Source organism: Equus asinus, chromosome 2 (genome assembly GCF_041296235.1).
Source record: "Equus asinus isolate D_3611 breed Donkey chromosome 2, EquAss-T2T_v2, whole genome shotgun sequence".
Classification (NCBI taxonomy): domain Eukaryota; kingdom Metazoa; phylum Chordata; class Mammalia; order Perissodactyla; family Equidae; genus Equus; species Equus asinus.
Window position 1 is genome coordinate 48,775,001 of NC_091791.1, and position 17,578 is coordinate 48,792,578.

General features: G+C 38.8%; 1 protein-coding gene across 2 annotated transcripts in view; it reads left to right on the plus strand.

The window, feature by feature from the left end:
• The first annotated feature begins 1,093 nt into the window (after positions 1 to 1,093).
• The window catches only part of UBE2D1 (ubiquitin conjugating enzyme E2 D1), a 29,882-nt gene continuing 13,397 nt past the window's right edge, over positions 1,094 to 17,578 (plus strand). The window contains exon 1 of one of the 2 annotated variants that reach the window (XM_044755174.2): positions 1,094 to 1,401. In XM_044755174.2, the coding sequence (XP_044611109.1) occupies positions 1,378 to 1,401 (24 nt within the window). In that variant the 5' untranslated portion in view covers positions 1,094 to 1,377. The remainder of the gene's footprint in view (positions 1,402 to 17,578) is intronic. The other variant, XM_070488038.1, reaches the window with a different exon arrangement.

Genomic DNA, 17,578 nt, shown 5'->3' on the forward strand with positions numbered 1-17,578 from the left:
ATAATTTTTATAGAGCACTTTCAACGTATTTGGTACTGTGTTTGGCACATTATATATATATATATATACCAGTTAATTCTTACAATGATACATCCAGAGATTATTATCTCTGTGGACAGATGAGGAAACTGAGGCTTAGAGAGTTGAAGTGGCTTAGCCAGGTCACACAGTGAGTGTAAACCAGGCTGGGATTCCATCTCACGACAGTGGTCAGTCTACAAGGCCTATGCTCCTCCAGCCAAGCTGGGCGGCCTCCCAGTTCATGGGAGGGCAGAGGGTCTATCTTGCAGGAAGATATTGACGGTGAGAGATTAAGGCTTGGAATTCCGGGGCACTCCAACTCTTGAGAAGAGGAGCTAGCGAAAGAAAACGAGAAGACCCAGCTACCACGGTGCTATGGAAGCCAGAGGCGGTGAGCGTTTTGAAAAGCAAAAGCATGGCCAGCAATAAACTGGTTCAAAAACATCGCGGAGGATAAGGAGTGAGTTGGATTCGGTAATTAGAAGCTCAAGTGTGACCTTGGTGAAAACCGATTCTGTTTGTGCTGAAAGCAGAAGCCAAGTTTTCACGAGCACACAGATGATAAGAATTGAGAGAATGAGGAGTGCGGACGGACTATGTTGTGCAGGTACTGTCAGTGGATGGAAAGGGCCGATAGTGAGGATGGAGCTCAGAATTTGGAGTTCGAAGAAGAAGCAGACGAGCGGGATTAGCAGTTGGATAGAGGAGGCGCCTTTTGAAATAGGAAGTAAGGAGGTAAGGAGTCATAATAGGTCTGAGTCTGTCCACGTGTGAGAAATTGAGGCAATTCGTATATTTCAGAAGAGTAAAATCTGTAAAGGCAAAAATAACAAGAGCAGCTGTGGCACATACTAGAAATTCCTCTAAGTGCTTCACGAGCTAATCTGTTGTCCCCATTTTACAGACTGGGAACTCCAGGTTCAGTACTTTCATTAAAAACCAATCTGCAGAGACCAACTCCAGACCCTGGCAGCTCTAAGCGCAGGCAGCCGGGGCGAGGTCCGCGCCCGGGGGCCGGCGGCCGAGCAGAGGGCTGGAACTACACTTCCCAGCATGCCAGGCGGAGCGGGGCGGGGCGGAGAGGGCGCAGGCTCCTTCCCAGAAGCAAAAGCGGAAACAAAAGAGTCTCGCCGGCGTCCCCGCCCGCACACTCGCGCACACTCGCGCTCGGGCGCACACGGAACAGGCACCGGCGCCCGGAGCGAGCCAGCGAGCGGCGAGCCGGGGACCCACCGGGCTGAGCCAGCCGAGCAGCCAGCGAGCTGAGCCACCAGCCGCCGAGCCCGCGACGACCGCACGCCCCAGAGCCCGCAGCCGCCTCCCCCCGGCCGGTGTCCCCGCCGCCCTCCCTGACCCATGGCGCTGAAGCGGATTCAGAAAGTGAGTGCCGGGGCCAGGCCTGGGGCGGCGGGCGAGCTTCGGCCCCCTGCCCACGCTGACCCGGGAGGAGGTCCCGAGAGACGCGCCAGGAGGACATGGGGTGGGAGGGTGGGCCGTGTGGGGACCAGGGCCAGAGATGCCGGCCGGGCCAGCGGGCACGGGACAGGTGAGGTGGGAGCAGGGGCAGGTCCCGGGGGGCTGGAGGTGCTGGGAGGCAGGGGGCCCGCTGCGCGCTCGCGCCGGAGCTGCGCCCGGAGCCGTCGGGTGGCGATCCTCCTCCGTCTCCAGACCTGCCCGAAATCTGTGCTTCACGGGTCACAGCTGGATTTTGCCCTACACCGGGCTAGTTGTGGCCCCTGTCATGCTGTGATTTCTCCACGTCGTGTCTTAAGCCATCTTCTTTTATGTTCTTGCTTCTCCGGGCTCCCGGGGAGGGCAGGGAAGGTGTGGTGGGCCTGCAGCCTTTCTCCTCGGAGCGGTCGGGTTTGTTCTTTCTCTCCTCTGCGGTTGGCTCTTGCTCAGATGCCCGAATGGGCTGGAGAAGCTCATTTGGGACCGAGAAGCCTCCTGCTCCTTCTATTTTGGTGCCTCTGCTGCTGCCACTTCAGGTCACATAGCTGTAGTGAAAACATAGTTGCTGATACACAACAAGATGACCTCCTGGCTGTGATTCATGGTGAGTCAAGCCAAACAGGTTTTTTTCCCCCTCGTAATAAACTTATATGTAAAGATCGAGACAACAGAAACTGCCACAAATTAAAATGTTTGATGCTTTGACACATGGGTATAGAATGAGGAAGAAATGTATGCTATATTCATTCAACAAATATTTATCCATCCCAAGTCCGTGTAAGGAGTTGTCTTCTCTTGCGTGATATTTATTGCTACTGTTTCAAATGTGAACATCTTACAGTATTGAGGTTGGGGCCTTTTCGTTCTGTTCACTTTTATTTCTTGTTGGCTTTTGGTCTGTTCACTGACAGAAGTTTTAGGTTCTACAGTTTTACTTCACGTGGAGAACTTTAAGAATTTGTTTTTTAAGTGGGGAGTGTGTTCAGCAGGTTAAGCCAACAATGGGCAGCATGTTTTGGTAAATGATTTCAGAAGAAACCTATGCGTACCAAAAATTTTTAATCAGCTTTTTCCGGCGTGAATCAGTAGAGCAGTTATAGAGATGTATACATTGTATTCTCATCACCACTGGTGGTATCTTCTGGTACAGAGGACAGCAACTTTCAGACCCAGCCAATTTCTTTTTTTTTTATTTTTGGTTCAAAAATACTAAATCTGTGGGTCAGGGTTAACTTTCTTGCCCTTTAAGGGTTCTCTCACTATAAGATACATAGCTAATAATCAGCATTTACTGGTTAATATGTTTTCTGATTTGAACACACTGCAACTTCACGTTCTTTTCATATGGATAATCCTAACGTTGAAGCCCTAGTCAGCATCTTTGCCGTGCCTTGGATGCTTATTAATGATGATGTAATACTGGCTCACACTTGAATTAAACACCACACATTTTCCAAGGAAGTTTTAAAATTCCATTTCCTTCTTTCCTAGTTGTGATAATTTATCACGAGACTTTGCACATACAATAGCTTTTAAATAATGTAGAATTTGTCCACAGTAAGTAGATATTCAAAGAAAATGAACACTTTGTAAATACCATACTGGGCAATTGTCAATCACCATGCTGAGCCAATGTATTTGGCTTATATTTATAATTATAATGTGGCATATGCCTAAACCATATTTTTAGTAGCTATTAGTTATTATTAGTTTATAACAGAGTTGTCTGATTAAAAAAATCACCTGCATAGAATTTATGTCAGACTTGTAACAGATTGATATTTGGGAGAAGAAGTTGGGGATCCCATAACATGACATCTCTGTGTGTCAATCTTTGTCTTTCCTTTTCTGTTATCAGAAAAGTTGACCTGCAGAAATCTTCTTTCCGTTAATCCCAGGTTCAAACCATTCCCTCAAACTTTAGAGAGTATCATCTGTTTGATTCCCCACTTTTCCTCCTTCTTTACCCACCTCCTTGATTAGAAGCCAGTTCCAGGTAAGGTGTGCTATTTGCTATATGAGTAGTTACAAAGCCCTCTTTGAAATCATCAGTATACAAATTCTTATTTGAGTCTTGCATGCTCTAACAAAAGAAAATGCATATTAACTTTTGGCCTGCCTTTTTAAGTTTGTTAACACTGTCAGATACCTTCCAGGTCATTGGGTTGTGACTTTCCTGTACCTAAAGTGGCAGGCTTTAGAACTGTGTGGAACCTCAAAGAACTCTGCAGTAGAGGAGTGGGAACAGGGCAGAGCTTCTGGGGTAGTGTCTCAGAATCTCCTGTGGGACATTTTCAGACTGTCCCCATAGCTGTAAATGGAGAGATGTTGAATCTCTCACATGGCCTGAAGTGAAAAGAAGGTTGAGACCACTGGTGTTCTGGTCTACTCTCCTTGTTATTCAAAGTAGGAATGTGAGGCCTGGAGTGGAGGAGTGCTTTGTCCAAGTTAATCTCTTAAGAAGTGATTTGGCATATTTGAGAATGTTAAAAGTTCATGACTTCACGTTTCTTCATATGAAAAGATTAAAGATGTTTATGTATAATGTATATACAAGGCATGTGGATATCAATGCTTAAAATATATTTTTATATGAGAGTGTGCTAAATGATTTAATACTCAAATTTAGACATCCAGTGCCAGTTTTGCATTTCAGCTCATAAATTTACAGACCTGTGCCCTATTTTTAGATGCAGTGGAAGATGTTATCACAGTCACCTAAATCACTAAAGAAAGGGAAAAAGTTTGAAAAAAGTCTGAAGAAAGATGACTAAAACATGTCTGAAAAAAGAAGGCAGGTTTTTAGCTGAGCATTTACTATCTGCTAGAATTAATTTCTGAGTGGTTCTCTTATCAATACTATTTTCAGCTCTCAAACTTTTTTTGGAAATCAATTTTAAAATTGTGAATGTTATATCACAATACTGAATGTTTTGAAAACCAGAAGGAAAAAAAAGGGAAATCCTAATACAGTCATTGGCATCTTCTTAGTATATTTCCTTCTAGATTTTTTTTACTTGATAAGGAAATTGAAGTAATGATCATCGTACTAACATGATGTGATATGATAGGCTTGTTGCCTTTTTGGTCTATCTTTTGAAAAGTGAAACAAGAGTTTTGTTTTGCAAGTATAGCAACACAACTGTTCCTTAGTGTACAGTTCTGTTCCCAAAGTGGAATATATTTTTTAAATAATTTAACCTAAAATGTATATATAAACATAGATTAAAATACAACTTTATAAGTGTTTTGAGCTGCTGAATGTTTTGATTTGTATCATTAAACAGTTTATGTCAGTCTGTAAAACCTTAGGATACTTAAAAACAGAAACAACCCAGCCCTCTGTGGATGGAGCATCAACTGGGAGAAGAAGATCTGGTTTCTATTCCTGGCTCTGTGACTTACTGGCTGGGTTCCCTGTCCATACAGTGATGCCGCTGCTAAGTACAACCAGCATGTTCTAAGTGCTTGACATGTATTAGTTGATTTCATCCTTGGTGGACCCATGAGGTAGACATGATTATTATCCCCATTTTACAGATGATGAAACTGAGGCACAGAGATGCTAAGTAACGTACTCAGAATCACATACCTAGTAAGTGGCAGTACTAGGATCCCAAACTAGGCAGTTGCCTCCAGTTTCTATGCTCTTAACCATTTCAGTATGTAGCTTCTCTTATCCAGATGGATGTAAATCCATTTACATCTTATATCTGTTGTACTTAAATTAAAGGACATAGAGAATTAAGTGAGTTTCTGGATGTAAGTGCTTTGCAAAGTGGAAATTCTATACAAATGTAAAGTGGTGTTATAGTTAAGACCTTGGCATATTTAATCATTTTCACTGATGCATCACTCTGTGTGTTAATTATGTGTTGTAAATCTCTGCTCTAAAGTAATGTACACCGGATCGTTTAACATGGTAAATGAATAATATAACTTTGTTCATCTTTGTTACATCACTTAAAATTTTTTTTCTCCAAAAGGATTTAGAAAACTTGATTGTAATTCATAAATATTTTGTCAAGAGTATCATTTCATTATGGAGTTTTCATTTGCAAAAACTGTTTATGAATTGAATAGATGTTTAGTTCCTATAGTGACTTTGAATAGTAGTCAGCTGTTCATATTGCACAGATATGTTAGAAAGACTTTCGGATTACAAGGTTAAATCTAAGACTCCAGGTTCTTTCAATAAAGAAGGATATAACTTTTAAAAAATAAAAAGAGCAACATAGTATTTATGCTTCTTGGTAGATAAATGGTTTACTTTGAAATGAAAGGAAGACAGTGTTTTTTTTCTAAAAAGCCACCATGTGAATTTTTCTGCTTTTAAATCTGTAATTAAGCTCAGTCTTCCTTCTGCTCCCAGTATCATGTATTTTTCTGTCTTCATCACAACAAAGGCATAAAAAGACAAGATAACCTATTATAGTTAAAAAGTTCGAAGGTTCCTTCTCTGTGGAAATAAATGGCATAGATCTAAATAAGGCTGTTTATGCCTATTTTAGGAAGCCAGGCATATATATAAACCAAACCTAGCAAGATGTGGGATTGTCTCCAGTAAAGCAGAGTAACATCCTTACTTGCTTTAGTTGCCTGAAATATACATAGAAAATGTATTTAATGTGCTGCTAATCAAAATGATAAGCCTAATACTTTTCATCAAACTGAATTACAAGTTGTCTACAGTGTGTTAGCTCCCCTCCCCTACCATTTTTTAACAGTGGACGAAGTAATACTACATTTAATTAAAAACAGCTATTGAGGGCTGGCCCCTTGGCCCAGTGGTTAGGTTCATGCACTCCGCTTTGGCAGCCCAGGGTTTTGCCACTTCCGATCCAGGGTGCAGACGTGGCACTGCTCATTGGGCCATGCTGAGGCGGCATCCCACATGCCACAACTGGAAGGACCCACAACTAAAAATACACAACTGTGTACTGGGGGGCTTTGGGGAGAAAAAGGAAAAATAAAATCTTTAAAAAAAAAAAACGTCTATTGAGATACTTGTGCTGTCTCTTCTTACCCTTGTGAAATGCTGGAATAAAAGATAGTAGAATATAATAACCCAGATTTGCAGGGTTTGGGGATTGGAACCTCAGGCTGCCTCAGAACATCTGTCTGAAGGCAAAACAGGTTCTATTTCTGGCCTGTCTTGCTCTAGATGTCCTCTAAGAAGCTGAGGTTTTTCTGTATTTAATTTGGTTCTGGGATGTATCTGCGAAGGTTCCATTATACACATTAGACAGCAGTAAGAGGCACCTGTGTTGCAGAAGTTGTCCTTAGTGTGGGGAGGAAGCTGCTATCCTGAAGCACGCAGTCTGGTGCTGTTCATCTTATCACCATCACGCTCTGCAGCTTCCTGTGTTGCGTCTTTCTGGATGTTTCCTCCACTGCTCTCTATTCGTATTATCCTGTGTGTGGCTGTCCTCCTTCAGTGACACCACATTGCTTATTAGATTCCTAGACTCCTTTCAGATTTCGGAAAGCCTTTCCAACTTTTCTAGGTGAGGTGGTTATTGCTTCTTTCACCTTTAACTTTCTTAGTAGTGAAAATAATCTGATGGTTCTCACTCCAGGCAGCCACCCTCCTTATGTGAGCAGAGTGTGGATTGCTCTAGAGGGAATCAAGCAGACCCAGTGAATGGCCTGGGCTCATTGTTCTTCTCTAAGCCAGTAAAGCTCTGGCCTGTGTTTTTGCTTCCCCACAATGTTTATGTGTTGTATTTTCATTTTCATTTAGTTGAACCTATTTTCTGATTTCCCTCTTGATTTCTTCTTGAGTTATTCTTTGTCCTTTGAGTTATTGAGAAGTATATTATTTATTTTCCAAATATTTGGGATTTAACAGATAACTTTCTGTTAGGGATTTCTAATTTAATTCCATTGTGATCGGAGAACATGTGTTATTTTTTTGACTCCTTTTAAATTTTTGAGACTGTTTTATGGCCCAGAATATGGGCTGTATTTTTTTTTTTTTAAAGATTTTATTTTATTTTTTCCTTTTTCTCCCCAAAGCCCCCCGGTACATAGTTGTATATTCTTCGTTGTGGGTCCTTCTAGTTGTGGCATGTGGGACGCTGCCTCAGCGTGGTTTGATGAGCAGTGCCATGTCCGCGCCCAGGATTCGAACCAACGAAACACTGGGCCGCCTGCAGCGGAGCGCGCGAACTTAACCACTCGGCCACGGGGCCAGCCCCTGGGCTGTATTTTTTACTTGCACAATAATACCACCCTTCAGGTACTCAACATAGCTTTTGTGTGAACAGTGTTTCATGATTTCTAGACTTCACTTTGCCCGTTTCTGGTGAGTGTCTGTTGAGCCTAGGTTATTTCTGTGGAATGAATGCCCAACTAAGGTTTTCACCTTCCCAGTGTCTTCTTGCACTTTTACTAGCTTCCAGAACAGGGGTGACAAAATTAGTTTAGTGGATCACAAATAGCATTTTTTAAAATGGAATAGAAAATATTGGTGCTTTGGGTGTTGTTTCATGAAACTTTTTGTTTAGGTTACGTCTGTGTGTTCCTGTGCGTGTGTGTACTAGGTTGTGATAGGTATAATGTTTTGCTTATTATGCATTGCTGTAAGGAAAGTTTAAAATCACTGTTCCATAGCATAAGGTCCTTAGGTAAAATCAATAAGGTGAAAAATACAAGCCATATGTTCATACATATACATATATGTGTGTATGTGTATACCGAGAGCAGACATACATACACACATACACATATATAGCTACACATACATATAATGTAAAATGTTCTAGCCTTGGAAACATTTCTATTTGATACAAACTGTCAATGCTGATTGTTTTCTACTACAAGTAGCAGCATTTTCTACTACGAGTAGCAGCATTTTGTAGTCAGTGATGTACAGCTACAGTATTCAGATACTAAGAGAGATTAATTTATTATGCAAATACTTATTAAGTGCCTACTATATGCCAGTTGTTAGGGATAGAACTGTAAGGAATGATACTTAATAATAAATATTTGGTAAATACTGGTATGCTTGTGTTTTAAATAGGTTTTAAGAAATAGGCTGCTAGGTTTTTTTCTTTTGTCTTTTTTTTTCCTCCTCCCCCCCTTCCCTAGCACCATCTTTCTTGGTTACTCTGAAGTAAATAGTACCTTTTGATAACGTAGCATTCAAAATGCTCTATGTTGCGTGTTCTATTATGTGTCAAAATGCTATTATGTATTTTGAAAAGTTGTATGTAATTTTCTATCCTGTTTTTCTTGCCTCTCAGAATGTCTTTGAACATGAACACTCTCCTCAGAGCTCATGAAGTAGGATTCATTCTCAACTTTTTGTAAGATATAAGGCTCCTGGGAAAAATAAAAAGAATTTCTTTTCATTCCTTCACTTGTCACACTTTTGTTTCTCTTGAGCATGGCTGCAAATGTGCAAATGGCCTTAATTCAGTACTGGAGCATTTTTGGGTCCAATGTTGATTGAGAATAATGTGCTCTAGTTTTTACAGCCTTGAGGTGAGTATTGTTTGGGGGTGGGAAGAGTGCTGGAGTGAAAGTCGGATAGTCTGAGCCTTTGTTGTACCTTTGGCTTTGCGACCTTGGCCAAGAAACTCAGTCTTTATTTTTTTTATCTAGAGATTTAATCGGTTGAACTAGATAATTTCTATGGTCCTTTATGATTTATAATTTTAGGCACACCTAAATGATATTATTAGTGTGTTCAGCAAACAGCAGAAATGGTCACAGAAATAGATGTTGAGCAGTGGCACTGTGCTCTGCTGCTGTGTGAAACTAGAGTTAAAATTCTGTTTGCTTTGAATTGTCAGAATTGACATAAATGTTAGCATCTTAATGTATAAGATTAGTGAGTCTCTTAAGGTGTATTACTCTTTGATTAAAGAGCAACTGTTTGTGATGCAAATAAGGTATATTTCTGTTTTTGTACTGGTTAGCATAACATGCTTTTCTAATTCCATTTAGCTTCCATCTGTTTCACAGGTGTCTTTTGTACTTTGAAGATGGTTTTATTCACATATTTAGACAATTGCCTTACATGTAGTCGATTCTTTTAGATTTAAGTTAATGCATTTATGGAGCACCTTCTGTATATAAGGCATGTACGAAATGCAATAGGAGATATATAGAAAAGTAAGGTATAACCAGCGTTATCTAAGAAACTTAAAACTAGTAAGGATGAGAAAAGTACCATAACGATCGGATAGATTTAGCAAAGTGCCATAAGGAAAATAGAACATATTTGAGCAGAAGGTCAGAGGTGGGAGAGGCCAAATTTATTTGGGGAAAGTCAGGAAAAATTCTGTGGAGAAGATGGAATTTGATATAGGTTTGGAAGAATGAGCAGGGTTTTTAAAGACAAGCCAGGTTCATAGAGGAAGCGACAGAAATGAAGGCACTAGAAAGTATGTGGCTTATTTGGGAAGGAACAGATAATCCTGCTTTTGGGAATCGTTCAGGGAATAGTAGACCATAAGAATTCACACTGTGGAGGGCCTTGAAGACCCATGCTGAGAAGTGTGTATTTAATGCAGAAGTTTGGGGAAGCCATCGAAGTAAGGAAGTAACATTCTTAATCCTAGTGCTAGGTGTGTATTCTATGCCCTCATAGAACACAAGATTCTTGACCACTTGTAGTTATAAATATGATCAATGTCATGAAAAGGAAAGGATAGAGTACTCTGGGAATATAGCAAGGATCCTTTGAAGGGTTCAAGGAAGACTTCCTTAAGGAAATGGTGTTTAAGATGAGGCATGAATGTAAAAGTAAAGTGGGTAAAGTGAATGAGTGAGAGTGTGTATGTGTGTGTGTGTGGTTGGGGGAGGTGATTAGGAGTCTTCTGTCTAAAAGGAAATGTTCGAAACTAGAAGCAAGATAGCATTTTGGGGAATTGAAAATCATTATGACTGTTGCAGAAAGCATTGGGGGAAAGTGGTTGCAGATATGAGGAGTCAGGTCCTGGAAGGTCTGGTAAGCCATTTTAAGAATTTATAAATCTTATATTAAGGCTAATGAAAAACATTGAAAAGGTTTGATATAGAACTTTAAGAAGATGATTTTGACAGCATTGTGTCAGTAAAGAAATAGAAGGACAACCAGGTCAGTTAAGAGATCGTTGCACTTGTTCAAGTGAGATCTTGGGAGGGTCTGAGCTAAGTTAGTAGCATAGGACATTTGGAAAGAGGAATATGTGAGAAAAATTTGTATTTGTACCACCCAACCTTTTTGGGTTGGTCTGACCCACCAATGCCTACGCCTCTATGGCCCTTCAAGTCAGGTCTCAAAGGCTCAGTAGTCTAGGCAATCTCTTCAGTCTCCTCCTCCTGCTACCCAGTCTGTTCCAGTTCTTTGATAGTGTCTCCCTAGTTCAAACCTTTGGTTTCTTATCCTGAAATGTCTCTGCTCTAGCTTTTCTCACTCTTCTGCACTTTGGACCTCTGGTTTTCTATATGATGGGCCTACTTCTGGGATGCTTTCAGTGGGAGGGATCTGGACTGAAGGAGAATCTAAACAACTTGGTACTGATTAATGTGAGGGAGTGGGGGGTGGGGTGGGATATGAAGGGAAGAAGGAATCAGATGGTGATTCCAAGGTTTAGATTTTGGGTTACTGGAATAAGTTCATTTTTACCATAATACTACATAAAGTAGGCTTAAATACCATTTTTACTGGGAGTACCTTGGATTTGTATGAGATGTAATTTTATTTATGTAATTCCTATGATGGAAATATTATATTAAAAAGGGAGGTAATGGAAAGTCTTCTTTTAAAAGGTAGCAATGTTTTAAACCAGAGGCAAGATAGTATCTTGGGAAATTGAAAGTCATTATGGCTGCTGTAGGATCACTGGGGGAAAGTGGTTGCAGATCTGAGGCATTAGGTAGATAATGTCCCTAATCCTGACCGCAAATGCTTATTCTAAATTGTACTCTTTTTGTTCCAATTCAGTAAATACTGCTTTGATGCGGCAAAGTCAATAGCATCATTGCTTTCTTCATCTTCTTCCTTTTGTGTGAAAATTACTATTATTTTTATTAGCCTTTGCCGGAGAAACCTGATCCAAAGAGACAGAAAAGCAGCCAGGACCAGTTTGTTGAAGGGAGTTTGGTTCTTATAACTTAATTAATTGAATGTCATCAGCATTTTGAAGTCTTCAGGAAGAATCTATGTGGTTTAAAATAAAGACGTTCTTTAATTCAAAGGCTTGAACAAGTTCTCTATTCAGAGACATTTCTGACAATTGTTTAACATCTCTCTGTTGAAATAGCTCTAGTCAACTGGATAAGGAGATCAGAGCCTGAACTGTAAGCCCATGAAATGTTTATTTACAGACAAACCAAATATAGCTCATATATCCCTTTAGAGACGACATCAAAAACGCAATCCAGTAAGAATCACTGTCTTGTTTTAGGAGTTTTGAGATAAAGATGGCTGTGTCACATTAATTAATTGCCTGTTGAGCCGGGATTTTTGAAATAATGCTTTCACATGCTTTGGATTCAGTAATTTGGATTTTGAACTGTAAATCAGTCCCTATGCACGAGCTGTTTAATGTCCTTTACACACACCCAGTGGGGTATATAGTATATCTATTATGGAGATTTAGACCTTCTGAATATTGAGGCTAGAGAACAACAAAGCATTTTCAGTCTGGTCAGCATAATTTTTTAGAGAATATTTACTGCATGGTGTCATATTAAGTCTGATGGTAAATAAGGCAGCTCTGACTTGTTAGCTTTCATTCTCCACTGTTCAGATTGGACTGTTACCCTTCTGGGAGCTGAGAGATTAATGCAGGCCTCTCTTCTCTTACATTCCCTTCTTTGTTTCCTTTTATTTGTTTACTCTCTTTGAATTAGGCTGCCTCATCTACTTTTAGATTTTAAGTCCCCTAGAGGCAGGGACTGTGTCTAGGTTGGTTTTATGGAGAACACTCAGCGTATTGTGGGGGTGTTATAAACATACCATCTGTGCCAATTTAAAATTCAGTTCAGACCTCTCAGTACTTTTCTTTGTGTCTGGTTGGTTATGGAAATCTGAACTAGAATAGAGGTGCTTAGGTACACATCCATTAGGTACACATTTTTGTGGACTCCTACTGCTTTTATATCCAGTCATAATATAGGGACAATATCTTGTAATCTGCCTTTTATTACTATATCTTATATTTTTATTTTTATTATATATCTTATATTTTTATTTTGAAATTTAGATACCCTAATTAGTTTTTATTTGAATGTTAATCACATCAGAATAGAAAAATGCTTCATTGGCACAGACTGCCTAAGTCTAGGGCATACTTTCACCAGTTTGATGGTATTTATTGCTTGATCTGTGTTTAGGTATAAGGTTGTTTATTTTAAGCTTACTTTGTCTCAAAGAAGAAGAAAATTGGATCAGCTATGTATTTCAATTTTTGATTTGAAAAGTCACTGGAAATTGAAAGATATACACACACATACAATATATATGTATACACATGGTGTTTACTATAATGAGTTCTTTTTATATATGGATTTATAACTAGTCTTATTATTTGACAGCTATCTTTTGCATTATATGATTTCTCTACATTTCTGTTGGGTATATACCGGGCAGTAGGGTTGCTGGGTCGTTCAGTATTCCTGTGTTCACCTTTAGCGGTTACTGGTCAGTCTTTTTGTTTTCCACCAGCGGAGTAGGAGAGTTCCAGTTGCTTCACATCTTTGTCAACACTTGTGCTTTCTTCTGGCTTTTTCATTTTAACCATTCTGTTGGGCATGTAGTGGCATCGCTTTTTGGGTTTAAGTTGCACTTGCCTGATGACTAATGAAGCTGAAGCCCTTCCCATGTGTGTATTGGCTATTTGGATAGCCTCTCGTCTAGTACCTTTTCAAGTCTGCCTTTTGAAAATTGATCTGGAGGAGTATTTCTTACATATTCTGGATGTGAGTCTTTTGGCAGATATATGTATTACAAGTATCTTCTCCTATTTGATGGCTTGCCTTTCACACTTTTAATGTGGCTTTTGATCAACAGATGTTCTTGATTTTAATCGAGTCCACATTTTCCGTTTTTTCCTCTTATGGTTAGTGCTCTTTGTGTCCTGTTTAAAAAATCTCTGCCTCCCCCAAGTGTCATGAAGACATTTTATGTTTTCTTTTAAGAGTGTTATTATTTTGCCTTTCACATTTAAACTATGATCGATTTAGCATTGATTTTTGTGTGTGGTTCAAAGTGGGAGAAGTCAAGTTTTATTTTTTTTCCATATGGATACCTACTTAACATCATCTATTGAAGAAATTTTTCCTTTCTCTACTAGAATGTTGCTGTCTTTACTTTTAATTTTTAAATTCCAAGTTTGCCATTGTTTGCTTTCCAATTTCAGCATATTGGTGGAAGAAAGTTAAAATAAGTGCTCATGGTTCCACTCAGATATCAAACACCATCACTTTTGCTTCTACATCAGAAGTGTTATTTGTTTATCCAAAACAGCAATAATATCCTGAGTTTCAAGGATATGTTGTCCATTTCTTTTGCGTGCAGCTTTCTGTAATGAAGCTTTGTAGAGCCTCAGGTGCGTACCGCTCACATTGAAGTCTGTGTGAATTGCACCCCTGGAGTTGGTGTGCCTGGAATGCATCACAAAATGCAGCAGCTGAATGCTATTTGTAATTACTGGCAAATAAAAATAAATTATTAACTTTTTTGTGCTCCAGAAGCCCACCTTTTAATAAATAAGGTTTATTTATATTTAAGTACAGTATTGTAGTGTGCCACAAGTTTAAAGAGGTGGAGTAGGAAGTAAACTCTGAGGCAGTCCATGTGGCTTTTCAGAATTTATTAGATCTTATAACCTTACTTTTTAAGGTTTCACATTTCAGTGTTTATTTTTGATTTAGAAGGTAGTTTGTGTCAATCAAGATATTTTATATGAGTTCCTTACTAGATCACACTTCTGGCCTAGGAGAAACTTTCTTTCTAGGACTCCCTGGAGTGTTCTAAACTTTGACTAACACATTCAGAAGGTGACCCTTGAGACTTAGAGCTACTCTTATGTGTACTTTCTTGGAGTTTCAGCCACTTTTAAGTTTCTAAGAATCCAGAGGACCTTTTTCTATACCTTTTAAACAACATCTTGCGAAGTTATTTTTTTTCCACAAATCAGTTCTCCTTGAATGTCATGCCCTAATTTAATCATCAGCAAATGTGCCTGACCAGTGACTTGTGAGGATTTTTATTAGCATCATAATCTGACACCATTAAAGTAAATCTTTAAAATGTTGGGAGAGTAGAGTTGGAATGAGAATATAAAATCAGAGTCATGAGCCCTGTTAGAAAAGATGTGGAAGTGCTTAATGAACTTCTGCTATAATTAGTCCAGCTGGTTAAATTGAGCATGGAACAAATAAAAAAAAAAACACCTCTGTCCATGCCGCAAACTGCAACTCTGTCTATGGGCAGCTCTGTCACCAAACATTGCCAGTGGTTGGAAGATGACTTATTTCGAGACTGGGTCAGCTCAGCACAAAGCCCTGACTCCTCTTGGAAAAGCAACCGAAAGCTGTATCCTGAAAGTAGGTCAGCAGCATCCTAAGTAAACAATAAGGATGGAATATTTAGAGTCTTGAGGTCTTCTAAACCAGGAAAACCAAAACAAAAATTTCTAACAAGAATTTTGTGTGGCCTTGGACACAGCTAGAATATCATACATTCTGTAAATTGAAAATAGTTGTGGCAGTGGCATGTGCTTTTAATGCCTTAATGATTAATATTCTTTTGAGATTCATTTTTAGGTGTTGTTATATGTTGTTTAAAAGGCCACTGCAGTGTTTTTAAGTGACCTGCACTATTTTCTCTGAACATCTGTTATTATGATATTCTTTTTATTGTATGTAATCTACATATCTACATAAGGGAGTCATTGATTCTGATTCTGTTGCCAAATCTAATCATTTGTGTTACTAAAAGATAATAATATTTGAGATGTTTATGTTCTGCTGACACGTTATTCCTTAAATTTTATTGCTTCACTCAAATAATATCAAACACTTAATATGAAAGGTATTGTGCAAGTGTTGTGAAGGAATCCGTGAATAAAATGCATAAAGCCCTGGTTTTAAAAAATACATTCAGGTAGAAGAGGAAAGGGAGGGAGGAAATTAATATTTATTAAGCATCTGTTATATATACCAGCTATTAACCCAGGTACTTTACTTATGTGTTTTCATTTAATTCTCCATATAGGCCTTCAGTGTTACTAGTGATATCCCTAAATGAAGAACTTCAGACTCAAAGAGGTTAAGTAAGTTGCCCAGGGTCACACAGCTGGTAAGGGTCAGTAGCAAGGCCAGATTTGATCCAGGTCTGACTCCAAAACTCATGTTTTTTTAAAGTGGCCATTAAAAAGACAGCCACTGTTAAGAAGAATGGGTAAAATTTGAGCATGGGGAGATAAAAGGAAGGTTATTTTAGGAGAAGGAAAATTAGGAAGGCCAGAAAATTTATCCATATACAGGGAATATCAGAGTAGTGAGGCTAGACCCATGATTCTCAAATTTGTTGGTCTCAGGATTGCTTTTTTTAAAATATTGAGGGCCCCAAAGAACTTTTGTTTATGTGGGTTTTTATCTATTAATATTTACCATTTGAGAAACTAAAACGGGAAATTAAAAATTTAGTAAGTAATTCAAATTTAATAATTTTGAAATAATAATCCCATTGCATATTCACATAAATAACATTTTTTTGACATAACATTTTATTGGTTTCACGTGTGTATATGCTATTTTTTCTATTTTATTTTTTATTGAGATTATGATAGTTTACAGCCTTGTGAAATTTCAATTGTATGTTATTAGTGTCAGTCATATTGTAGGTGCACCACTTCACCCTTTGTGCTCACCCTGCACCACTCCTCCTTCCCCTGGTAACCACTAATCTGTCCTCTTTGTCCATGTGTTTATCTTCCACATATGAGTAGAGTCATACAGAGATTGTCTTTCTCTATCTGGCTTATTTCACTTAACATAATACCCTCAAGGTCCATCCATGTTATTGTGAATGGGGCGCTTTAATCCTTTTTTATGGCTAAGTAGTATTCCATTGTATATTTATACCATATCTTCTTTCTCCAATCATCAGTCACTGGGCACTTAGGTTGCTTCCATGTCTTGGCTATTGTGAATAATGCTGCAATGAACATAGGACTGCACGGGTCTCTTTGAATTGCTGATTTCAAGTTCTTTGGATAGATACCCAGTAGTGGGATGGCTGGGTCATACGGTATTTCTGTTTTTAATTTTATGAGAAATCTCCATACTGTTTTCCATAGTGGCTGCACCAGTTTGCATTCCCCACATAAATAACATTTTTATTAAAAATAACTATATTTTCCAAAACAAAAAGTTCGAGTGGCTTTGTTTGTACGTGTTCAGATCTCATGATAGTCAGGCTTATAGATGACAGTTGAATTCTCACATCTGCCTATGTGTTCAGTCTGTTAGACTATCACATGTCGTTAAACTGGAAAACTGTACTGTATACTCATGAGATATTGAGAGTGAAAAAGGCAAATAACATCTGAGTTTTATTATGAAGTTAATTTTGACCTCACAGACCTGAAAGTGTTTTAGAAAACCCAAGGGTATTCTTTGGAGAATTACTAGGCAAGGTTATAAAGGGAAACTCAATTGAAAGTAGATAGTGAAAAGACCTTCATTGGTTGAGTTTGGTATTTAATAAGCGATGGGGAGCCACTGAAATTTTCTGAGGAGAAGAATGAAGTAAACATAGCTATGTTTTTAGAAGATGATTATGCAAGTAATGCATAGAGTAATGGGAAGCAATTATAGTTGAACTGTAATTGATTGTTGAGGTAGCTGTGGTAAGCAATGTAATGGGCATTGAGGTAGAATATATTGTACTCTTCATCTGACGATATATGAAGGACGAGACAAAAACAGAAATGTCAAAACACTGCTGAGAGTTTGAGCCTGGTGACTGGGAGACTAATATTACATTAACAGATAAAGGGAACACAGAAAAGAAGTAAGCTTGGGAAAGAAAATAGTGAATTAAGTTTTGGAATAAATAAAATAAAAAGGTTTATATTACTTTTTTATTTTGAAATAA